The sequence below is a fragment of the Photinus pyralis genome, unplaced genomic scaffold (assembly GCF_008802855.1).
Source record: "Photinus pyralis isolate 1611_PpyrPB1 unplaced genomic scaffold, Ppyr1.3 Ppyr1.4_LG6, whole genome shotgun sequence".
In the NCBI taxonomy this organism is placed as follows: Eukaryota; Metazoa; Arthropoda; class Insecta; order Coleoptera; family Lampyridae; genus Photinus; species Photinus pyralis.
The window spans coordinates 42,417,692-42,443,795 of record NW_022170663.1 but is presented as its reverse complement, the minus strand read 5'-3'; the positions used below and the strand labels follow the sequence as shown (position 1 = coordinate 42,443,795).

Here is a 26,104-nt window from a genome sequence, read left to right as displayed (position 1 = left end):
AATGTACAAATCAAACATTTTAAATCGTACAAAAAAATCAGGTATCGAGTCAAATGTAGTAAATCAACAAGAGACATGATAAATACACGTGACAAACACATTAAACATCTATATGATCAATTTAGGCAAAACAAATAGTAAAATGGTAAATTGTATGTACGAAGAAGAACATGCGAAAAGCATAGCTCCACTCAAGCATCGACTTGTGAGAATGCCTAATAGTAAGTATTCATGTTAAAGTCCATTATCGCCCAAGTTAAACATATTATGTAAATGGAGAAAATGTTAATTAGAGGAAATAAAATGATATATTTGACAAATTTTTCGTATCTCGCCAAGTAAAACAGATATTGAGGTGGCCCTATTATCTCAGACGCACTGTATATTAAGATTTGTCTTGTGCTCTCGCGCAGTTGGCCGTGATTTTTCGGAATAGGATTCTGCGAAAAGGGCATAACGGAAACAAATTTGAAGGTTATCGCATTCTGGACCAAGTAAATACGTTCATTTTCCGGCCCCCCAATTTCACGGGAGCCCCAGCCGCTTGCTATGGCTTGAATAAAAAGCTAAATTGCGATTTGGCGGCCAAGTACAGAACGAGATTTGAAAATACCGCCAATTTTTGTATGAGAGCATTGCATCATGGGAAGGATGAATATTAAATATGGTGGTTCGTTTGTCATAGGATAACTACTAGTTGCGATTTTATAAATAATTTTTTATTCTTTATCCGTACACAGCAATTATTGTAAAAATTGTGATATGTAGCGTAGCGTAACTTATTCTCGATTAGTTTTATCAGTTTATACCAGTTTTGTTACATTAAGGGTCATTACTGATGAACCTAACCCAACGGTTTCACAAAGATTGAAAGGTAAACTTTTACTATTCAATTAAAACCTCAGTGTAGTGGGTGGCTGTCAAGAGCGCTCAATCTCTTAATGCCAGACTGTCCGTATTTAGGTTGATTTTTCCTTTGCAGGATACGCCAAGATGTTTTTTCGAACCTACACGACCGCCTCTTCTTCGCAAATGGAAGCGGCTCTTGCAAAGAAGGTGGTTAGTACATTTCTTGACAGTGTTAATCGTAACGCACATTTCAGGATGTGACTTTGCGAGAGCTTATGGACGAAGAAGATATAATTAACGAATGCAAGCTGCAGAATAAGGCTTTAATGGAATTGTAAGCGTCACCTGCAACTTCGGATGTGTGAATTTCTATTTGTGAATGTTGTAGTTTGGTCAAACCTGATGTAATAGAGGAATTAATAACGTTGACCACAGTAGAACCGTCGCCGGATATAGAGGAATGCACACGATTTAAATATTCAAACATAGCTTGCGAAATTTTAACATGCGACGTTCCTAGCATTAACGAAAGGTTGGCGAGCGATCAGGCTTTACTTTCGAAACTCTGTGCGTTTATAGACTGTGAGCCGCCTTTAAATCCGTTATTGGCTTCCTTCTTTAGTAAAATAATGGGTGTCCTTTTCGCTAAAAAGGCTGTGCAGGTTTGTGGTGTAGAAGAGAATTCTTTGTATATGTTCAGGAGTGTAACTTGTGTGTAAAAATTCGTGTTGCCTTATTGTGGAAGGTTTCACTGAATATTTTATTATGGGAATGTTACGGTTTTTCCAAAGCTATTGTTGGGTATTTTTTATGTCATTTACATTTATACCATGAACAATTTTAAAAGGAGTTTGAATGGGTATTAAAGGTTGAGTTGTGTAGCTGTACGCCAAGGTATTGTGATTGTTTTAAATGAATCTCCTTTAATAATAATAGACATCAATTAAACCTATTTTAAATGTTCGAAATATTTTATATAATATTTAAATAAAATCAATTGATAGGTACTAAAAAAAAGATGGGTAATGCGTTAATTGTAAAAATATGTATGTTTACACTTTATAATATGCCATTTTTATTATGGGAATTTTTCAAAAGAAAAAAATTTTTTGTTCAATTTCTAAATTACTCTTCTGATTTTGCATTTGGTGCAATGATGAATTATGCTCATTTTGACCAAGTTGACAGAGGACTACTAAACAGGGGATGTAACCGAAAAGAACCGGAACCCATTGCATTTACAGGGTCCTCCCTTATTCAAGAAGTTATGATAACTGGAACCGATACCAGTATTTTTTTGTTCTCTCTCCCTCTCTCTGGTAGGTAAACACGTTGCGCTTTGTAAAAAGGAAATCCGTTTCATATTGTTGCTCTAGTGCGGAACGGGAACCTATAATACATATGGGTTGCAATCCCTCCTGATAACAATTTTCGGTACAGATTTACTATTTTCCGAGCTATTTTCATATAACGTTTTTACCTTGCATTCCAAGTTATGTCATGCTTTCAGAATTCTCTTATTAGAAAAATGCATTATACAGAGTGTCCATTTTTCGGGTGCCACTATGGCCATATGGTTTTTGTGTAAATTGCAATAAAATTGGTTAAAATATATGTACTTTTTTAATTTATAATAAAACAAATAACAGATAAAAAATAACAAATAGTAAAGAATAAAAATATTAAAGAACTTAATAGCAGCATACAGGGTGTATATTTTAAAACTTGCAGTCGGCCATATTTTCCAAACTAAAGGAGATATTGAAAATCGCGCAAAACCGTTTCGGGGGTATCAAGGGGGAACCAGAATGACGTTATGAGTGACAACCCTTAACCCCCAGCCCCCCCTTTTCAAAAATCCTAAATGGCAACCCCATACTCGTGACACATCATTGGAAAGCTACTGAAAAATACTTTCTAGTGGTACCAATAAAGTCAATATTTATTAAGACAATTTAACAAAAATTTAAAATTAAAACAAAAAATAAAAATTAAACCATGCCTATGTTCAAGATTTGGTCGCTAAATTCGAAGAAACGGGAACTGTTATCAATAAAAAAAAGAAAGCAACCAAGATTGCTTAACGAAGCAGCTCAGCTTGAAGTTCTTGGCCAATTTGCCATAAATCCCTCAATGTCAACATTTAGTTTTTTTTTGTTAATTAAAAATTTTTGTTAAATTGTCTTAATGAATATTGACTTTATTGGTACCGCTGGAAAGCATTTTTCAGTAGCTATCCAACGATTTGTTACAAGTATGGGGTTGCCATTTAGGATTTTTGAAGAGGGGGGGTTGAGGGGGAGTGGGGGGTTGTCACTCATAACGTAATTCGGGTTTCCCCTCGATACCCCCGAAATGGTTTTGCGCGATTTTCAATATCTTCTTTAGTTTGGAAAATATGGCCGACTGCAAGTTTTAAAATTGACACCCTGTATGCTGCTATTAAGTTCTTTAATATTTTTAATCTTTACTATTTGTTATTTTTTATCTGTTATTTGTTTTATTATAAATTAAAAAAGTACATATATTTTAACCAATTTTATTGCATTTGACAAAAAAACCATATGGCCGATTGCAAGTTTTAAAATTGACACCCTGTATGTAACAGTGAGAGATACAGTGCAGGTTAAATGAAAGCAAAGTAGCCTCTTCTTGTAACTAAAAAAAAACGCATTTGGAAATTTTGGAAAAATCTGAAAATAACTGAGATATCAGTAAAAAACTGAAAAGGTCAAATATTGTTTGTTTTATTTTCCCTAAACGGTCGGAAATGGACGGTTTTCGTTACCATCTTTCATAGGCACTTTTTTCCAAGAATCTGAATCTGTTATCAGAATTTTTTGTATTTCTTATGGGCGCCATATTGGATTTTTATTATTTACAAGAAAAATTTCAAACTCAAATGTTTTGCATTCATTTCTCAAAACATCCAAAGGTAACTAGATCTTGTTGAATCAACGTGGCTATAATGGCGATGCATTCAAATGGAGTCCTTTTTTGGCCTCTATATCATTCCCTAAAAATCCAATATGGCGCCCATAAGAAAGTACAGTAGCGTATAACTTCTACATCTAGCATGTTATAGAAATTCTGGTAACAGATTCAGATTGTCCGAAAAAAAAGTGCCCATAGAAGATACTACGTCCATTTCCGACCTAGAGAAATCAAAGCGAAATTTCACATTTTCAGTTTTTCTGTGATATCTCAGTTATTTTAGAAGATTTGTCCAAAATTTCAAATGCGTATCTTTCACCATTGCAGAGATTCCAATGGTAAGTCACGAATTTGAACCATCCTATACTGTGTGTCCTATTTTGGTTGAAAGTGCGGTGTATCTCAGCTGTTTTTAATTTTTTTCTCAACCCTGTGCCACTTTTTAGTGAAACTTAATGTCACAAACAGAATTTAACTACGTTTGTTTGATATACAGGGTGCAAACGAAAAGTTTCGACTTTTGGATGTAATCATATCTGACTACCCAAGTACCTAAGTTAGAAACAATAGCACATTTTTTTTACTTCTTAAAAAATGCGCTAAAAAGATAGAAACTGTTTTTTTTTTAGATATTTTTACGTAGAAATCAGTGGCGTAGTTAAATAATTTTTTTGGACCACCGTTTTTGAGGTTTGACAGAATGTTGGTATTTTTTAAATGCAATGCTGCATATCTCTTAACGTCAACTATTTGTTTGATTACGATGCGCCGCCAAAGGGGTTGCTCCCCTCCCAGGCCCCCAGTTGTAAAATAACAAATAATAAACATGGCGGGATTTCACCTGTAGAAAAATTCGGCTGTTTTAATTATTTTTCCACAATTTTGAGTGGACTAGTCTTTCTTTAGCAGTAAGAGTGGTGAAAGTGATCTCTTTAACCGAGTAAGGTGAAACAAATGATCGTGCATTCTAATGACATCTGTCATTCTTATTAAAAACGGGACGCGGAGCACGAAGTAAGTAGAATGAAGTTCAAAACAGATAACAATACTGTTTCTATGGAACCGACTTTAATGTCTTTCTTTTTAAATGAACGAATAGACAGGGTGTTTCAATTAAGAATAAGGTTAGGCGGAATAACTTCTTTACCTGTCTCCATATACTTGTTGCGAAAATAGCGATTATTCAAGATTTTAAGCAGATTTAAAAAACAAAAAAAATTAAACAGTGTTCAAATTATTCAAAAAAATGCAAAACTATTCTAAAAGGTTTTGGGATTTTTAAAATTTGTTTTAAATCTTTTTTGAATCTTTGAATTAATGTTGAATTTTTTGTTTTTTGTCTGTATCTCTTAATCGTGCGAATATCTCCAAATTTTGATTTTTTAATTTTAAGTTTAACTAAAAAAGAACCCATGGAATGCAAACCCAATTGCAGCTTGGTGTCCCATTGTGCGGAATCCTTTTTATCTTTTTATCATTCATAGGTTCAGGGGACACAATGCCACTTGCTAAAGGTTGCTCCAAATTTAAAAAAACCGCCTGCAATACCCCTACTTGAGTTTTTATTATTATGGTTCCAAACTGAACGTTGGTAATCACTGGTATGTTTTTGGTGTTAATTTCTTAAATGGAAAGTGGGGTCAGTATCAGTTACTGCATTCTTCTGCTGTGGAAGATATGGTTGAACAAATTAATACTAAACAGATTTTATTATTTAATACATGAACATGAATACAACTTGTTAGTTTATCTACATTTTGTTGTGCTATTGGCGGGGCCCATAGCGTTTTTTGACATTTTAAAAATATGGTCGCTCTGCTACAAATGAGACTTTTGAGTTTCTCACCATTTACCACATTCTTTATCTCGAACGGACATGTTATTAAAGAGATCATTACGGTACTAAACTTCCGAATATTTTTTGTTGAATTAACCGATTTATCTTAAAAGGTGAACAGACTCTAAGAAGACACTTCTTGAGAATTTAAATGTATGAACGATGTGGTGAATCGACGGATTTCCACCAATAACAAAATAATGTCTTAACAGTAAACCTTAAAACATGATGGGATAGCTGCAAGACCTAAAAATAATACACATTTGTAGTTACACTTCTGATTACATGAGTAAAGTCAATATAGTATTGAATTATCAACTAATACTTATTCTTTTACGTAAGGAATAGTATAGTAGACTAATAGCTCTTCTTTTCTTCCTTCCTTTCTCTCCTCTCACGTTTCCTCCGGACTTCACCTACACCAGAACTGGTTATCCTATGAGATGACTTGCTTACAGGTTTTAGACTTTCTAAAGGCAAAAGAAAATTTTATTTCCCTGCTGCTGAGGCACCTGGGCACGTCCGCTATTATGGATCTCACGTTAAAACTCATGACACAGGTGGAAGGAGAAGTCAGAGAAAATAATTTAAAGGTAAGTCATTTTCGAATGAAAGTTGGAAATGTGAACATTGATAATCCATAGATATACAGGGAGGTTCATGTAGACCATTCGTTACAAGTTTTTAAACCAATTCCCAAATCAGCAGATGCTCTGATGGTAATTTCTATTTTTTCTCCTGTTAAGGGAGTTCTCACAACCTTTCCAATATAAAAAAAATTCTTTTTTAATGTAAGAAATTTACCTTTCGTCATTCTGTAAGACACTGTTTGAAATGGCATTTCACATGAAACAATTGTTTCCAAAGCCTACCACACCTAATGAAAAAATAAAGGATATTTCTTTCAGAAAATGCCAAATGGAGAATGTTAATAAAAGTGACCCTAAAATCCAAATCTACATTCATTGTTGAAAAACTGAAGTTTTTGACATTTTCTGATAGCTAATTTTGAAAAATCGTACCGGCCCTTGAAAAATTTTTTAGGCTTTGAACGATAAGATTATAAAAAAGAGCACTCACTTGGTTTAAGAGATATGAAATTTTGAATGGACCCGTTGCATCTCGAAATTTTTAGAGAAAAATTGACATAATTATATCAACAACTATGACAGATAGATATGCAAATGTTTGCGTTTGTCAACTTCCGGTATTTACGGAAGCAGCGCCATCTTGAAATTATTTTACTTCATGCCAAACCTTCAAGTTTCTATTTCAACTGCAAGTTTTCAAACTTCCAATGGGCTACGTGAATCACCCTGTATAAGATTCCTTTGGACTTTGTTGGAACAACTGTCGAATACATTTGTTTATAAATGCATTTGATAAATATGTTAGTGATTAATCATTTTTTTCCAGTGGCTGAATAGTCAACAAGTAATGCAATCTTTAGTGTCTTTACTGGACCCGTCTGTCGACTCAGAAAGACATTATAATGTCGCTCAATTACTGTGTGATTTCATTAAAACATCTCGAGAAAGTTTAAAGACTGCGTTTAAAGAAAACTATCCCAATCCCTTACTTGATACCTTAGAATCGTAAGGCAACAATAGTTTCATTTTTTTTAGAATAATACGCTCTCTTGCAGACCTGAAACGATATCATTATTGATAGATCATATGCTCGGCGAAGATAAAGTGGAAAGCTGCATCGTGGGCGGAATTCAAGTGCTTTTACTACTTTTGGAATTATTTGAATATGGGTAAGTTTCATCTGACGATCCGCAAAATGTAGTATACATCCGGCATTTGCTAGAAGAAAAGTCCTAATATTGACTTTAAATTGACAATTTGGGTGACTCAGTAGCCTCGGTCAACTTTCAAAAATTCTAAACAGAAATTTCGATCAACATTTGTAATCAATCTTGGGACTAATAGAAAGATTTGAGACATGAAGAATATCTGGGTCGCATTTTGCATTCGAATAAACAAATTAATTGATTAATAATGACAAACATTTATTCCAAAAATGATGGAAAAAAATTAAAACAAAATCGCTGCAAGAAAGAACTTACAAAGCTTATTTGGAGATATGACCGCGTACGCAGGCGGTCGACAAATAAAATATAAAATCTTAAAATCACAGCTTTTTTTCTTAATCCAAAAAATCTGGTCGTAACTAAGTTTGCGATGTTCAGGCGCACTGAAATTAACACAAAATCACACGTCTGACAATTTCTGAACTTCACTTTGCACAGGTGTTAACTCGCTTTTTATTATTAATTTCTTTTAAAAAAATTTGGATTGAATTTTTATCAGATCTTTAGGCGAGGGAAAATGGCTAGTGAGCGTCGTCGTCGAGGTGCGCGGGCGAGTTTAAAAATTTGCCGCTCCCATAAGATTGGAGGTAGGGCATCGAGGGGGGTAGCGATAGTTTGGGCAGCTTTTATCGGGGTTGACAAAATATATCTGGTGTCCGTTGGGATAGCTGCAGTAAGAAGCCAAAAATCGAAAATTTTTTAGCTCGAAAACTAACGACGTGGAGGAGCGGATTTGTGCCGTGGTGCGATTAAAGTGATGGCATGGTTTGGGAACGGCGAGACCCGGACCACCGCTCCTGAGGATGGCGATTTTCGCGTGTTGACGCCTTCCAGAGCCGAGAGGCCCCCCCCCCCCTTGGCGTGGAACACCTTTTATATATTTTTCAGAATTTTAAAAATACCGAAAGTGATCATTTTCTTTTGGAAATCTAATACACATTTTTAAAGTTAGTAGATGCAGTACAGAGTGTCTCATTAATAATGGTCACAGGCCATATCTACGGAACCGTTAATTGCACAGATTCGGGAAAAAAATTTCGGTAACAAATGCAAGCATAACAAATACGTGCATCGCAAGCATAACAAATACGTGCATCGCAATCTTGTATTAATTTTGCATTATTTCGCTGCAGCACATATTGCTATAGTTCATAAAATATATGGGGCGGGGGAAGGGAAACATCTCTTTAAGGAATTGAATGTAACGCCGATTTAGGTTAACCGATTTTCACATAATAGGCCTTGTTGGAGAGAGCTCTCTTTGTGGAATCAGATTTTATATGAATAGAGTCTTTTTAGTAAATGTGATGAGTGGTAGAGGGCGCGATGTGACATTGACATATACTTTGCAGGTTGTTTATTTCAGGTTAAGTGTTAATTTTGAACTGCCATCATCTCATTCACTTTGACATAATTATCGGTTGCTATATGTTCATTTGTTTCAAATCCAACTTTGATGAATATACATATTGCAATTAAAATTTGTGAATGTTCGTATTTTCGCCATATCTCTGTTTAGAAAACAGGTATCAAAATCAAAAGTTTAATTGATATTCTCACTTTTTGATCTTATTTGATATCATATAATAATTAAAATTAGGTATATCGCTCTATTTGAAATTTAAAAAAAAAACCTGCAAAGTTTATGTTAATGTCACATCGCGCCCTCTGCCACTCATCACATTTACTAAAAAGACTACTCATGTAAAATCTGATTCCACTCCTTCCAACAAGACCTATTATGTGAAAATCTGTTAACCTAATCAGAAGTTACATTCAATTCCTTACAGGGATATTCCCCTTTCTCCATCCCCTATATTTTATGAACTAGAGCAATATGTGCTGCATCAAAATGATGCAAAATTGATACGAGATTGCTACGCATGTATTTTTATGGTTGCTTGTTAGGTATATTTTAGGAAAAAAGTCATTTTTCTACTTAACCATGAATCGTTTGCCCTCTAGCGGCGAAGCTAGAAACTTGAAAATAATTTCCAGCGATTTCTCTTAGCCTCTTTTTTCACGAATCTGTGCAATTAACGGTTCCACAGATACGGCGTGTGACCATTATTAATAGGACACCTCGTACAGTGTGTTCTACTTATGTTGAAACTGCAGTGTATTTCCGCCGTTTTAAAGATGAGAGACTTGCGGTTTTCGCGACCCTGAGCCACTTTTTTGTGAAATCAATCTAGCTACGTGTGGTTCTGAGATACATGTCTTAAATGCAACACCCTGTATATCTTAATGTCAATTGTTTTTCATATTCAATTGACGTATCACAACCTAATATTTTTTAATTTTAGCCATGAAAACTTTATTTTTTAAATAGTAGCCCATGGATTAATAGAGATTTTGTTTTGTTTATTGTATCCATGGTAGTTAAGGCAGCTGATACCAATCTATAAAAATGGCTGCCGGTAGAAACATGTCATTCCAAAATTTTCAAAAATATGCTATGTTACAATTTATAATTACATAAAAAATGATAGGTTGTGATACATCAATATAATCAGGATAAATAATGCAAAATATACAGGGTGTTGCATTTAAAGATACCCACTTTGAGTCAAATTTCCGAAACGGTGGTCCCAATTTTTTTTGCTACGCCACTGGATTTTATGTAAAGATATCTAAAACAGACTTTTTTCTATCTTACATGGGTACATGGGCCAAAAGTCAAACTTTTCGTTTTCACCCTGTATCTCGGAAACAAACGACAGCTGACTGTAGACTCAACCTGTACAAGGATTTTAATTTGCGGATCGGCCTTTTATATAATTTTTCGTTTTGCAAACACGCCAATTAACTATACAATTTTGTTCACAGCCACGAAGACTTTCCACCACGTATCGGACGGTACAATACAATTGTTGCTATCACTAACCGACTGGGCGACTTTCAGTTGTTATTACTAGATCCGCCAAAAGTAAACTTGCAAATATTTGAGGAACTTTTAATAACTCGTAACATAATTTTTAGAAGCAACCAATAACGACGACGTTCGGCTTATTAGATCCACCGCTCGGCAATACAAGGTTGCAAATTACGAAACTATTCGCAACGCTCATATCAACTCAAAACTACGAAGTACTACCCAAGCTAATTAAATTAGGTACCTTTAACGTTCTCCTCGATTTATTTTTCCAATTTCCGTGGAACAATTTCTTGCACACTCAGGTCGAGAGTTGCATTAATTTCGCTTTGACTCCCGCGCCTTTCGCCGACGCCGACATTGAAGCCTTATACGAAGACGTATGTCGATACTTTTAGTCAGTCGTATTTAAAATAATTCTCTGCCATTTCAGTTAGTACTTAATTGTAAATTACCAGAAAGGATATTAGAGGCGTGGAAGCAGAACAATCAAAAGTAAGTGACTCAACAGTATCTTGTTAAATTTTAATTGATGTCACCAAACTAGGACGGAAGATAAAAACGTGCGACAGGGTTACATGGGCCATTTAATGAACATAGCCAATCTTCTCAATGAGAACGTCGTAAACGACATATTGAAGGATAAGTTCCCCGAACTGGCCGAATCGTTTAGTACATTTACACAAACGACCTTAAAGGAAGTTATTAATATGCGTTCGACGGTGTTGGTAATGTATTTCATTTTCTGTTACATGCAGAGGATTTGATATCAATTTGTAGGGAGGTGAAATTCCGCACTATTCAGACGAAGAAGTTGATGAATTTGGTGATGCCGTTTATCCTAATGAACTTCAAGAACAAGTAAGTTTGTGCATTGCAAAATGAAAAGAAGTTCACTAATTTTATATCAAAATTTCTCGCATATCATAAATAAACATACTTAAGAATGAAGCTTGGAATTCAGTATGCTTGTTAACTGGCATTTGAATGAATGAATGAATCTTTTCTTTATTATCTTTAGTTTTACAGTAAACTACTCCTACCGAAGTATTTGCGTATTTGCACACAAGATCTAAGATAATAGAGAAACTAAAATTAAACCCGAGGCTACTAGCCTGTTTGGGTTTTACACATATACTTTTTCATGCTCACTATTTCAGGGTAAGGGGACGGACCGGTCAATATTTTCTCTTTAACTAGTGTGTGTGATTTTAATTACAAAATTATAAGACGCCGCAATTGTTACTTGATATAATGGGTTTAATTTATATTATAGTTGATTAGAAGAAAATTATTACTCAATTATTGTGTAAAAAAAGTCGGTAGTATCCAAGTTAAATAAGTATTTTTTTATGGTTCTTAAGAAAATAGTTTTTGTTTTTATTTCCTTGATATGTAAAGGTAAACAGTTGTAAAACTTTGGTGCTAAGTAGGTGTAAAATTTTCTGAAGTGATTAATGCTTGGTCGAGGGACGTTTACATTTGATTTGTATCTTGTCGTACCATTTTTTTTCCGGATATCAGCACGTTCTTTGGTACTTCTGTTATAAAATATTTTTAACACTTTGTATATATATAAGCTTCCTACTGGCAAAATTTTAAGTTTTTTAAACAGGGGAGTTGTATGCTCTCTTCTTCCCATATTGCAGATTATCCTGATGTAACACTTTTGTATCGTAATTAGTGGTTTAATTGTCGTAGAGTAAGTTCCTCCCCACACTGATAGCCCATACTCTAATTTTGAGTTGGCAAACGCATAGTATACTGTTTTAAGGAAAGCAGGAGAACATAAATCCTTTAATAAATAACATATTCTCATGTACTGGAGTAATTTGTTTTTTACTTGTGCTATATGTGGTTTCCAGCTGAGTTTCGAATCCACCACAATCCCCAAGTATTTCATTTGGTCTACCATCTCTATTTCTAGACATCTACAGTTCGTAGTGCAATTTACTTCATGATATTTTAATGGTGACTCCAAACTGAAACGTCTTCTTAAATAAAAAGTCATATATTTGGTTTTGGGACTCAGTACCATGTAGTTGTTGGTAAACCAGAGTCTTAGGAGAAGCAGGTCGTGTTCCATACTTAGTTTAAGATTCTCAGTGGTACCTGATCTGTAAACAAGTGCTGTATCGTCCGCGAAAGCAGACAATTGTCCTCTGAAACAGCCGTTGCATAGCTCATTTACGTAAATAAGGAATAGGGGTCCTGATAAAACTGAACCTTGTGGTATTCCGGTTTTTACATATTCTGTTTCACTGAGCTTCCCACAAACTCTCGTTTGTTGTGATCGACCAATTAAGAACGTACGGAACCATTTATAAGCAACCCCTCTGATTCCAGCATTCCATAATCGATTTAGTAGAAGTGTATAATCAACTGTGTCAAAGGCCTTCATTATATCTATAAATAATCCTGAACAATACTCGCCTTTGTTTAGTCCATTATATATTTCCTCAATGAAATTTAGGAGTGCATCTTCAGTGTTCGAGTTTTTTTTAAATCCAAATTGCTGTTTGCTAAAATAATCGAAACTATTTAGAAATTTCAGTAAACGATTTTTCATTGCCTTTTCAAATAGTTTTGAAAATACTGATAGGAGCGTGATAGGCCTATAATTATCTGTATTTTCTTTGTCTCCTTTCTTATAATATTATAATATTTCGATTAAGATATTGAAAGTCATTAAAAATCATAGAAATTAGCTTCTGACAATATATATACAAATTTTGATGAACACCTGAAATAAAGCTTGGACACCAATAGAACAAATCTGACTTGATAACTCTATCTTGGTTGCACAAAGGATTCAAATAAACACATTATTAATTGATTCACAATGACAAAAATTTATTCCAAAGAAAAGCTTGCAAAGCTTGTTTGAACATAATACCCCGCACGTAGGCGGTCGATAATTAAAATAATTAAAAATTAAAAAAGAACCAAAAATTATTTACAGGTTTTTTCTAATAATCCAAATCATCTAGTCGTTCAAGATTTGCGATAGTCAGGCGCATTTATTAGAAACACAAAAATACTCGCTGACAGCTTCAGGAAATTTCACTTTTTCTTTATTAAACTCAACTCAATGACTCGAAATAAGTAAGATAAAAAAAATTTCGGTGGCTGCTCGAACGATAGAAACTTTTAACTTTCACTAAGCGGACAACTGCTTTGTTTACTTACACTCAAACCAACTTTTTCTGAATATGGACAAACCCCAACGAACTGAGTCTTCAATTAAACAAAATGGGGCTCACTGCCCCAGATTTAGTTTAAACAAATTGACTCGGTCTTTGTACCGTCGCGAACACTAACAGCTAGCAGCAGCAGCATTGATTCCAGTATTAAAGGGAACCCCACTTCCACACCTTATCTCTTCTAACAACCACGTCCGATAAAATTCTTATCGCAAGCGACCAGAGGTGCCTTTCATTTCACGCAAGTACACGTTTTACAATTAAATAGGCAAATCTAAATACACAATTTATAAACGCGACAAATTTTTTAAAAATATCTTAACTTTTAAAATCTATGGATTTCACCCTATGGGAAACTTTTTTATTATAATTCTAACTGTTTTCTGACTAAAGGTAAGTTCATAGCTCTCCGTTCATACGTTTCCGTTTGTCCGTTAGCCAATCAGAAGACAGCAAATTTTTAAATCGTACGTCGTCCGTTTACGACGGAAAAGTTGGTTGAAGTTGAACATTTACGTTTCCGTTGGTCCGTTTTTAACAAGAGTGAGGTTATGTTTGGTATGTTAAAAGCGTTCGCCTATTCGTTCTTCACGGTAATAATCAGATAGCAATGTGTTCTTACTTTCGTATCATTTTCACATACTGAAAATCACGGAGGGTACACTACAAAATAAAGTTTAGGTTATGGTTATACTTGCAAATGTACAATGTGGACGGATTGCCATGAACCTTAACAAAACGTACTATCCGTTTGACGGATCAACACAACGGATGAACGGAGAGCTATGAACCCACCTTAACAAGTTGTTTTTTGGGGCTCATACCACAGGTTGAATACATACCAAATTCCAAGCTTGTATAAGTTCCCTGAACTAAAACCAAAACAGGATCATTTTGATTAAATCTTATTGTTTTTATTTTGTAGTCATTTGCCCGTTACCAACTCAACAATTTTGTTCCACAACTGATGGATAAATACGAATTTAATGATGATTTTAACGATACGGATACAATGCAGTAAGTGCTTTCAAATTTGTATTACGGTAAGTCGATAAAAAAAAAATGTTTGTTGCAGAACAATAATGGACCATCGAATGAACATGAACTTTGATCTTTCGGAGGGTATCACAGTTCAACCTCAAGAATTGTTTAAACAAGTATGTGCTCAAAATATTAGTACATTAGATGATGCAGATCAAATATTTGAAGATTTCATGAATACACTTGATCCAGGTCAAATATTAGAAGATATCATGAATAATAGCACAGCCGAGAAGCAAGTTGATAATAATTTCGGAACATATAACGTTGACAGCGAGGAGGAGGATGACTCGCCTCCCGTCGATGAGGACGACGCTTTTCTCAGGCTGGACGGTAATGTCAATGTGCATTGTGTTAGGTGTTACCATTACTGATTCATCGAATCAATGAGATCGATGATTTTTGACATGACTTGACTTGTACTTAACACCTGACTTTATTTGGAAAACTGTCAAACGCATTGTATCAGTCAGGTAGGACATGCTCTGTCATTTTGATGGCTTATCTGCAGAATCAACATGTACAGGGTGAGTCAACGATTGCGCGGAGTAACTTAATGCCTTGAAGATAAGATTTTTCGATAGAGTGCTTTTGTATTATGATATGGTTGAATATTCTCCACATTTTAAAAATATTTGGAATTATACAGGGTGCGCTCACAAAGTAGGGCGCCAAAATGGTACATTTTTTTAAATAGAACCCCCTGTATTTGAATGCATTTTTGAATTCTACGTGTAATTGTACGTCTTTTTTATTACATGGTCATTATCCGAAAAGCTAGTAATTTGATTTTTAAGAAAAATTAGGCATTTGCAAGCGTCAGTATATATTGTCAAAATTATTACTTAAATTTTGATTCCAGGTTTTATATCTTTTATCCTGGATAAAATGAAAGTCAAATAAATACATCTACTATGAAACATTAAAAAAATAACTTACAGGGTGTTTTTTTGGTAGGACCGAAGTTGCAAAACTTCATATTAAAAAATCTCACTTTTTTTAAATGGAACACCCTGTATATTTTTCTGTCATCTTTTAGCTCTTCCAAAAACCTTCAACTTTTGATAATAATGTCCTATACCTATTTCTGATATTTTTCAAAATATCTTGGTTTTCTTGGTTTTTATATTCTAATCTTAAATAAGTTATATGTAATTTACATAATAACGAGGTGGCCATGCAAAAAAAAGGCAATTTTTATCTGCTTCGTCCAAAGCTAAAATCATATTTATTTATTCATTTTTCGAATAATTCATTTAAGTCTAACTGGAGAATAAATTTGATAGTAAAAACATAAATAAATATCTTGGTTTTCCTAGTTTTTATATTTTAATCCGAAATAAGTTCTAATTTACAAAATAACGAGGTGAATATGAAAAAAAATGAAACTAATATCACTGACTGGATGATGATTAGGAGTTAAATTAAATTTGCTTTGTAGTCAAATGTTTTTACTTATTCTCCAGTTTTTGGACTTAAAATAAATTGTTTGAAAAATAAATTAATCGATATGAGTTACGTTTTGGACGAGAGAGATAAAAATTGCCTTTTTTTGCATGGCCACCTCACTATTATGTAAATTAAATATAACTTATTTAAGATTAGAATATAAAACTCAGGAAAACAAAGATATTTTGAAAAATATCAGAGATAGGTATAGGACATTATTATCAAAAGTTGCAGGTTTTTGGAAGAGCTAAAAGATGACAGAAAAATATAGAGGGTGTTCCATTTAAAAAAGTGAGATTTTTTAATATGAAGTTCTGCAACTTGGGACCTACAAAAAAAACACAAACATACACACAAATACAGGACAGGGCAATTTCTATTTAAAAAATGTACCATTTTGGCGCCCTACTTTGTGGGCGCACCCGGTATAATTCCAAATATTTTTAAAATGTGGAGAATATTCAACCATGTCATAATACAAAAGCACTCTATCGAAAAATCTTATCTTCAAGGCATCAAGTTACTCCGCGCAATCGTTGACTCACCCTGTATATAGCATCGTCTGTGTAGATGATATTTTAGCCGAAGATAACCTGTAGGGGACCTCGTAAGGGTCTTAAGATCCATCTTGCTAAGGGCGGTAACCTCCTTGGCTTTCTGCAACGAGACTTTGTCCCACTGATTTATGGACAAACAGTTGAAGTGAGGGTCCTATCCTCGTTTTCTGATTGGAATACTCCTTCACCCTTGCAAACAAAACCTTAAATAAATGCACCGCTGACGTGATCTTTGGAGCGCTTTTTTTGTGATTTTGAGTTAAATAGGGTGCAGAGGACGTACGTGAGGGACCTTAAACTTTCTAAAATTTTGGTCCACACATACGACAAGCCTTTTGGTGCTATGTAAAGACGTATTTTTTAAAAAATGGAAATTTGCTATTTTTTCTAGGTGGCGACATTATTTCGGAGAAGATGGTGCAATTTGAGGAATAGCTAATTTATATATACTTTTTGACAGAAAAGTTGACTCCGTTAACATAGGAAATCACTAATCCATCTGGTGGATGATTAATGGTTGAGTATATTGATTTCAAAATTATAAGTTATTTCTGGCCCTACACACACCAAGATACTAACTTCCTTTTTGCTAATTTGGGGTCATGTAAAATTCAAAATAAAATTAAATAACTTATGGACTCGGTTGCATAATAACGTGTAATGTACCCAGACCAGCTCAGAACTTTCACGCCCAAATTATCTGAACTCCAGGGCACATCTAGACAGAGTTAGATATCCTAACCTGAACAACAAAATACTGGGAGCACTAACTACGTCGTGTTTAAAAAGTCGCTACAAAATATGTGTTGCCTGTCGGAGTGAGGATCAAGTAAGGTACACAAGTAAAACGAGTACATTCGTTAAAAACAGAAATTTAATCAAAATAAATTACATTGCAAGAATAAAATTAGAAAATGGTAGTTCACAGAATAAAAAAAATAGGTCCTGAAAAAAAGAACTCCCCAAGAAAAAACCAGCCAAAAACTTAATATTGTTGGTCTCGTATTGGGTAATAATATGTACACGTTACAGAACTCGCACTTTATTAAGAGCTAGAACATAAACTATATACACATATGTACAACAAAACAAAAGTATATGGGGTTCGTGAGCTAAGAATAAATGTCTATGTACACGTCACACACTGGTAACGGCGCACTTGTATTTGATTCCACGATCGCCCTTGTTCTTACAAGAAAAAAGCAAGGGGAAAGCGGTGGTAAAGTTGTTCTGAACGTTTATGCTCAGATGCGATCTTGCGAGAGAAGATGCCAATGGAAGGGTGGCGAAGTTTCTTATACTAGTCGTGCGTATTTGCAAGTGGTAGGTTTTCAGGTGTCGTCCTCTAGCGCGGGGTTAAAGTAGTGGGTGCGCGGGCATCAACATCTTGGGGTAGATCGCGCGCTCCGTACTCTCGCGGCTGCTGCGGGTTATTCGTAAACGGGTGCCTGTAAGGTTTGGCGCGTCTCTGTTTTGGCGGGTGATTATATTAGTAATGGTGGGCGTAACAATATTAAATTTTATAACAAAATTAATTGTTTCTAATGACGTGAATGCATATTAGAGCGGTTCTCAGGAAAATTAATGAAATGTTGAATCATAGGCTCTACTGGAATTCCTAAAGAATTAATATTTGACACCAACAACATAAAAAGAACAAACAATAATAAAGTCACATAGTTTGGGTGGCCAGCCCAAATATCCCACACATGACACTGAGTTGTCTTTAGTTGCTCATGGTTCAACAAGAACCAAACAAATATCAATATGTCATAACATGTTGATCTTGTATGAAAGTGACCTCTCAACAGAGCATTTCACACAGGTACATCTGCGTAACTTGAGGCAAGGCTTACCTAGAAAAATACAATAACATTAATTTAACAAATAATACAACACACTCATGACATAACTTCGTATTTACTCTGTGCAAGAACTTAAGATGTAGTGATTACTGGTTTCTGCAGAAGTAAAAACATTATTTTATCAAGAAGAAGAATATTAATTACAACTTGGTTGTGTCAAAATAAAATATCTTATCTTTGAACTCTGGCCGCAGTCGTCTGAATTCAGAAGGGTGCTGTCTGCCAATAATCTGCAATCAGATAAAAACACAAACCAAGAAAAAGGAGTATTTACAGCACAGAATATAAATTGCAAGAATAAAATTAACGTTTGACACGTCAAGAAACTGAACTTGCAATTAACACTTAACGACGAATTCAAGTTAGAAAGCAAGAACAAAAAGCAAAAAAAAAAACAGAGTTACTTCTACTAGGAGTCGACATAGATGTGACAGCAATGATCGAATGAAGCATTAAAGAGGCGGTTGTAAGCAGCATGAGTAGTATACACGGTGGTGACTTTCGAAACGCATCATAGGGATTTCAATGTAAAATTCATAACATGCGATTATTGGCTCCCCAAATTATTTTAGACCAAAAATGTATTAAGCTTTTTTTTTTAGAAAAAATTTTTTTACATCAATCAACCGTATTGGTTTTCAATTTTTTGCATAATACAGACGGAAAATTTGAAAAATAATCAATAATCTTTGATGCCATGGAATTTTATAATACAAAAACTACACCAATATCCGCCATGCCATGGAATGTCTGCTATAAAACAAATTAAATTCTGTCAAAAAGCAGGTATATTTAGAACAGCGAATTCAACATAAAGACCAAATTACTAAAAACGGTTTCCTAATATAAATTCCATGGCATCGCAGATTATTGAAAAAGATGCGGGTTTTATTTTTCCAATTTTCCGTCTTTATATGAAAAAAATTGAAAACTAATACGGTTGATTGGCGGAGAACATTTTTTCCTACAAAAAACCTTAATACATTTTTGCTCTAAAATAATTTGGGGAGTCAATAATCGCATGTTATGAATTTTTCATTGAAATCCCTATGATGCGTTACCCAAGTCACCACCCTGTATAGTATGTTGTACCTATATTCTTTATTTTCTAGAACATGAAGAAGTACATATTTAGACCACTTTGAAGCTCTATATCTTTTTTAATAAATATTTCACAAATAAGAAATTCATGGATTTTAGGGGTGGTTCGGCGGAGACATAGTGGGTGGGACGTTGAAAACTCTCTGTGGCATGCAGAAAAGTTTCTAAAGTGTATGCCTTGACATTTGACAATACTGGACTTGACAATCGACTTCAAAGCGAGTAGCTTGAAAATCAAGTCAAATAATAAATAGCGTGGTGGTTTTACAGGTCAATTGGCGGGAAATAGTGAATCGGCGGTCGCGCCGATCAGTATGGGCAACGTTTGGAGTAACAACGAGAAAACGGCGGCCGACGCCGACAATATCGGTTGGGCGAATTTCAGTTCGGCGTCGTTCGACAACTTCGAGGCGAACTTTGAAAACGCGACGGACGACGCTCAGCGGGCGGTGGCGACGGACATTAAAGTGGAAAATCTCAAGTTAAATAGCAACGAACCCGATTATTTCGATAGTAAGGGGTTCGCTCAGATGCTTAAGGAGGCGTTAAGTCCCCTCGCGAGTTCGATCGAGAGCCCCTTGAAAGACATTCCAGAATCGGAGATTCAGCACACCAATAAGGAACTTAGGTTTGATAATATTATTGTTTCTTTAAATCAGTTTTGTTAAACGTTTTCATGTGCCACAGCTCAAATTGGGGTTACATTTGTTCCAAAAGTTATCAGATCGTATCCAAATGGAAGTTTTGTATGTTGTGAACGCCTCATTTCTTAAGGAGATTATAAAAGAAAGTTTCTTGCGTCATGGCTGATATGCGTATTACTGGTTAATTTTTATTTAAACGTCAAACCAAATAAACAAAAATGTCAAATTACGTTCCAGATCTGGAATATGGGTGTTTCAGTAAAAAAAACAGTTGCCAAATTCTTGACAGAACAGCTTCCTAGCTCAATACGAAAATAGCGCTTTTAGAAGAGTGTCTAAAATAATAAATAAATAAATATAAATAATATAATAAAATATATAAATAAATAAAAATAAATGAATAAAATAATTTAAAAAAATAATAAGTTAGACAAAAACGTATCCCACGAAAGTTTATTACCACCGTAAATCGTATTTATTTTTGTTTATGCAATTCTATTGTTATACTTGGAAAAAAATAAAGTTTACCCCTTAAATGAATAATTCTACTTAGATCGTGATGATAGGTTATTTTTAATGATACATTCTTTCCTAAATACGAAATTCGCGTGGCGTTTGCATCTATTTTTGTGTGCTCTTTTTGTAAAAAAAAAGATTCCACATTGTTTCCCTTAGAAGAGTAGCTTTTTCGACAACAGCCATAGCACGTTGAAAACACCAGTTCTTGTCCGATCACTGAAGTTTAGCAATCTAGGGCGCGGTTAGTACTGAAATGGGTGACCGCGTGCCGTTGTCTCTTTTTTTTTAAATTTTGCTCATGTTTGTCTATTAATTTAGTCTTGGCGAAAAAAAATATTTTAGTTTTATAACTTTGACATTTTTTTTCTCAGTTTTTTTTGTAATAAAACCTAGCACAATTTTTATAGGTTGTACACAGAAAAATAAGGTCTTTCGAGTAGCTTAAAAAAATTTGAGGTTGCTATTCGGAAAAAAAAAGTTCGATGCCGTTGCGGCGCTCCAAAATTTTTTTTCAAAAATCCGGCTCGTTATTTTTCGTTTCAGTATGTCTAAGGTCCAGTTCACACTGAACGGACCTGTGGCGGAGACGTGACGCAAACAAACCACATTGAGAAGGCGAGATTGTGACATGAAATATCGTCGCACATCGTGATTCGTGGTTCACGTAAGTACTGACTTGGAAGAGACACGCCACTAGCGACTTGGAAGAGACGTGGCGGTGGCGGGAAGGCGGCTGACCGTGCCACGTCGCGTCAGTGTGCGATACATCCTTTGTTTGCATTGGACAGCGCGGAGAGGACATAAGTGTGCCACGTCTGCGCTACGCCTCCGCCACAGGTCCGTTCAGTGTGAACTGGGCCTAATATACTGCTGCGTGCACTGGTAAAACGTACACAAAACACCAAAACAAAACCCTCGCTAGCTCTTACCCTTTACCTATCACGGAACAAAACTTCTCCTCAGCACAGAGGAGAGATTCGACTCTGCTTTCAGTTAACCTGTTAACTTTTAACAGTTGGTGGGTTAGACCAAATACCTTAAATTCCAAGCGATTTAATTTTAACACACACAAGGAAAATGATACAAAAACAATTATTACACATAGACAAAAATTAAAACTTAATAACTTACATTACATGTCCGGGAATTGTAATCCAAATAACAGATATCCGTACACAAAACACAAAATTACAAATTTCAATTGAACAATTACACTTTGAACACACGTTGAAAACATACTCATGGGGGCGCCGACAATTTCTTTTCTTTGAAGCACCATATTAGATGGTCGAAACTTTACGACACTCCTCCTGCGCGAACAAACGTGAAACGTAGAATAATAACTAGCCGCGAACTCGGTTTCCGGCTTTACAAACGGAACTTCTTCTCTCTTCAAACTTAAAAAAAAACGTAATACTGCCCTGACTCTTGGCTTAAAAGCTGATTTCAATTTCAATGACGTAGTTCTGCTCAGAAATGTGCATAAAGCGAATTAAATCTTCAACAAGACGTAACTGCGTAAACTGTGCGTACAGCGAATTTTAAATTGATCGCACTTGGGCCTTGAACTTGGCTCAAAAGCTGATTTCAAACTTCCAAACAAACGTAGTTCTTCGTTGACTGTGGCTAAAAGCGACGCTATCCCTGTGCAAATCCTATTTAAGGCGAAACCATGCTTCCGAAAAATCAAAATTATAACAACGAATCATACACAGTTGACAACAGAAAATATCCCCTCGATCTACGTTAAAAGACCAAAATAATAGAGGTCGAATAATTTTACTAAACAAATTCTTATCAGACATTAATACTAGGAAAAATAAAAATTCATCTCTTAACTACACAGAAAAGGCGATAAATCACATACACCTGTCAATTAAATTAAGCATTTACAATTGATAACAGATAAAAGCAAACAAAATTCCCGGAAATTCTACGTTAAATAAAAATAAAATATAAACAAAAACAACCTTGACCGCTTTCTCGTATGACAATAATAATTTCCATGTCGTTACAATAGAAATAGACCAATGACAAATTAAAAAATTTAATTATGAAAGTTAATTACATAAGAAGTAGACCGCCCTTGTCCATCTTAATTATGATTTCCGAAATTTCATCCTGCCAGACGAAATAACACAGCAATACATATCCAAAATTTGAACAAAATCCGTCGAGCCGTTACTTCGGAAAATTGCCAACGTACGAACGTACGCACATACATACAGACGGAAAAAAATTTCATTCTTTAAAAGTTGCTTAAAATGATCTAAAACGTTGACATTCGATGAAATTTTATAATAATAATAATGCCATTTATTAATCACGTACAGTTATTTTTACGATAAAACATTCTTTACTATACATATACTATGTACGCAACTAAAAGGGCGAAGTTCAGTTGCTAGTGACGAAATTCGCCCACAAGCCCTGCTCTACTACTTAACCCTTACTATAATTTTACATCTTATAACTATGAATAATGAACGTAAAATTACTGAAAAATTATAATTAAAACCATTTATCTTGTACGAGTGCAAAAAAAAACAAACGTAATATCGTATTTGGATCCAATAAATACATTAGTCATTGTTGAAAGATAAAAAAATAAAATGATAAAGAAAATTTCTATTGAAAGAGGAAAAAAAGAAAAAAAGACAAAAAAAAACCAAACAAGAAGCGTATTCTGTAACAAATGATGTCCAAAAAACAGTGATCGCAATAGCCACCTAGCTTAAGCTAGGAAGCTAAAAATCCTACAAACATTCTTATTTGGTCACCTTGTACAATTAAGAGCATTTGTCATTGATCGTTTGCCTTTTGTATGTACAATTTTTTTTTATTTATTTAGATCGGCCGAAAAGAAAGATGTAGATAATCGAAGTAGTCCGAACGTCCCGACCCACGAGCCCGACGACAAGTTGCGGGAGCAACACGGAGACATATGAGCAAAAAGCGACATATCACTTTAGGAAGTGCTGAGATTGTAAGTGCGAATATTAGGAACATTTCCATAAGAATTTTGTAACTCTTACCTTTATTAATTGGCCATCACATTTAAAAGTGCGAATTTAAATTTTTTACCCATAACTCGTCCCCGTATTATTATTAAATTAAAAACTCCTAGTTGAATACTGTTGTTTATTTATTGCAGTTTATTTAAGATTGTGTATACAAAAGGAAAACCAGTGTAGGAAATATTTATATTTTTATTAAATAATTTGTATGACACCGTCGTGTGAATACCTAATAATTCAGTGCAACTTTTTTTGAAGTACAAATCTATTAATCGGCAGTCAGGCTAGTGGATAGCGTTGTAAAGTTTCTTTTAAATGCGGATGAATGGATACACTGTTAATTTGTTGTCTTGTCGCATACATATTTTGGGTGGTCTTACGCATTTCGACATATCTATGAAGAGGCAATTTCGATTTTCAAAAGTAGAAATCGTTTTTGAATTGAAAACGCTAGAAGATTAAGCCTGTAGAGTTTATAATTTTTTTGTTGTGTAAATGTATAAATGTGTTTATTAGTTAAGCGTAATTGTGATAATTTGAAAGTTTGGTGGTGTATCTATATAAATTATATGAAAAGAGGGAAACATCGGTCTAATTTACCAATCGTTCAATTACCTTTATGGCACAAGTCGAAATTTGATAAAAGGTTCACTATTTTTTCTAAATATTCGTAAGGGTTTATGTGTTGTACCGCATTTAGTAGAAACTTGTTTTTTGTTTTTATAACAAAAGAATTTATTCGATAACAAGTGTGGTGATGGTGCTGAAAATTCTAAAAAATCATTTCAAAATTTGGATCATCTCAGAGTGATTAGGTTATTTAAGCGAGTCTTGTTTATTTTTAATATACCAAGTAAAGTTACCGTTATTGATGAGGCGTTTTGGTTCTGAGATGTTACATTTTGTGTTCCATCAGTATTTTAATGTGATCAATATGAAATTGTATATGTACGCAATCGTAGAATTACTTCATTGTGCCTGTAAATGCAATCAGAACATAAATTCGATATTTATGCAAATTGTATCATCATCGATTAACTGTATGGAATCCTAGCTTGGATGAAAATACTTAAATATAAGCTCATCAACTGTTAAGTATCAATAGTCGGACAGTTCTTTCGTGTAAGTACAAAGATTATTTCCATGTAGTACGACCAATATGTTTTATAAATATTAATTGTAAGTCTCATCATTTCGACGTTCTCAATTTGAATCCGACTGTATAACTAAAACTTCTGTGATTATATATAACGTGACAAAATTACTTATCACATCATTTTACTTTTGTTAAAATGTACATTCAATGTACATTCGTACAGTGCCTAGGCATAATTACGTAATTGTATATTTTTAAAGCATCCACTTGTTAATAATATTTCGTTTTCATGTACATTTCGGTTCTAATAAAAATTTTGACATAGTCTTTAATGTGCATTTTATTTTCACAGGACACCTGATATATTTTTAAGACTTTTTTTAATTTGAATTACCTCTGATATGATCTTCTTTTCATTTTGATTTAGAAATGTATTACAGAAATGGTTCCAGGAGTTTCTAGATTGAGTGGTAGCAACAGTTGAACGTTTAGGTCTTGAAATCGCCTATTTTTTCCTTTACTTTTACATGTGTGTTAATAAAGATATTATCTTTATTATTATTGTGATAAGTTTGTGGTGCTACCGTCCATTAATCTTCATCAAATAGCACAGACATGTTCAGTTTACATCAATGATCCTGCCTGTTTGCTTCATTAGATGTATATTAGACATATTTTGAACCTATTTGGTTTGTATATGGAACAGTAGTCAATAAAGGGGATTCTCTTATTTGCTGAGATACAAAAAATTGACAAATATAATTTTATATGTGGCATTACGATCTGTCTGATTGCATATTCAAATTTCCGGTTTAACCTGAAATCGATGCAACTTTGCTTTTTCAAAGGTAATGTCGATGTTTTTTTTTACGATATTTAAAAAAATGAATCAATTTTCTGTATGTATGAGTCAAAGTCAAAACCTTTTGCGATTCAAAACAGTGAGACCTCTGGTGGTAGCACATTGTAATTACGATTGGTGGGATAACACCATTTTGTTTATTTACAATGGGCAAAAGTAAATATTGTAGTTTTTATGGCTGTAAAAGTAACTACACTTGCAAAAATTTAATTTGCTATCGATATAATTACACCTTAAAGAGCAAGGATAGTTAAAAACGTCACATTTTATCATTCATGTTACTTTCAAGAAATTTAAATGTGACCAGTGCAATTATGCAAGCGAACTAAGGATAATTTAAAAAAAAGTCGTCTAACGCATAACATTGCAAAGCTTTTAATTGTGAACAGTGCAATTACACAACCAACAATAGGAGAAATGTACGCCCTTCTTTGATCCA

The 26,104-nt window shown here is 34.3% G+C and overlaps 2 protein-coding genes across 2 annotated transcripts in view; one reads left to right on the top strand and one right to left on the bottom strand.

Moving 5' to 3' along the window:
* The window catches only part of LOC116174658 (RE1-silencing transcription factor B-like), a 394,864-nt gene that overhangs the window by 297,329 nt on the left and 71,431 nt on the right, over positions 1 to 26,104 (bottom strand). The gene's annotated exons all lie outside the window — the stretch shown is intronic.
* On the top strand, positions 651 to 24,487 carry LOC116175093 (serine/threonine-protein phosphatase 6 regulatory subunit 3). The gene is made up of 16 exons (XM_031493190.1): positions 651 to 874; positions 983 to 1,056; positions 1,104 to 1,183; positions 1,238 to 1,511; positions 6,046 to 6,213; positions 7,037 to 7,215; positions 7,266 to 7,379; positions 10,266 to 10,365; positions 10,419 to 10,691; positions 10,745 to 10,806; positions 10,859 to 11,039; positions 11,092 to 11,172; positions 14,440 to 14,531; positions 14,590 to 14,888; positions 19,798 to 20,155; positions 23,542 to 24,487. Exons 2-16 carry the CDS (start codon positions 994 to 996, stop codon positions 23,636 to 23,638), a joined length of 2,421 nt encoding a protein of 806 aa, XP_031349050.1. The 5' UTR covers positions 651 to 874; positions 983 to 993; the 3' UTR covers positions 23,639 to 24,487.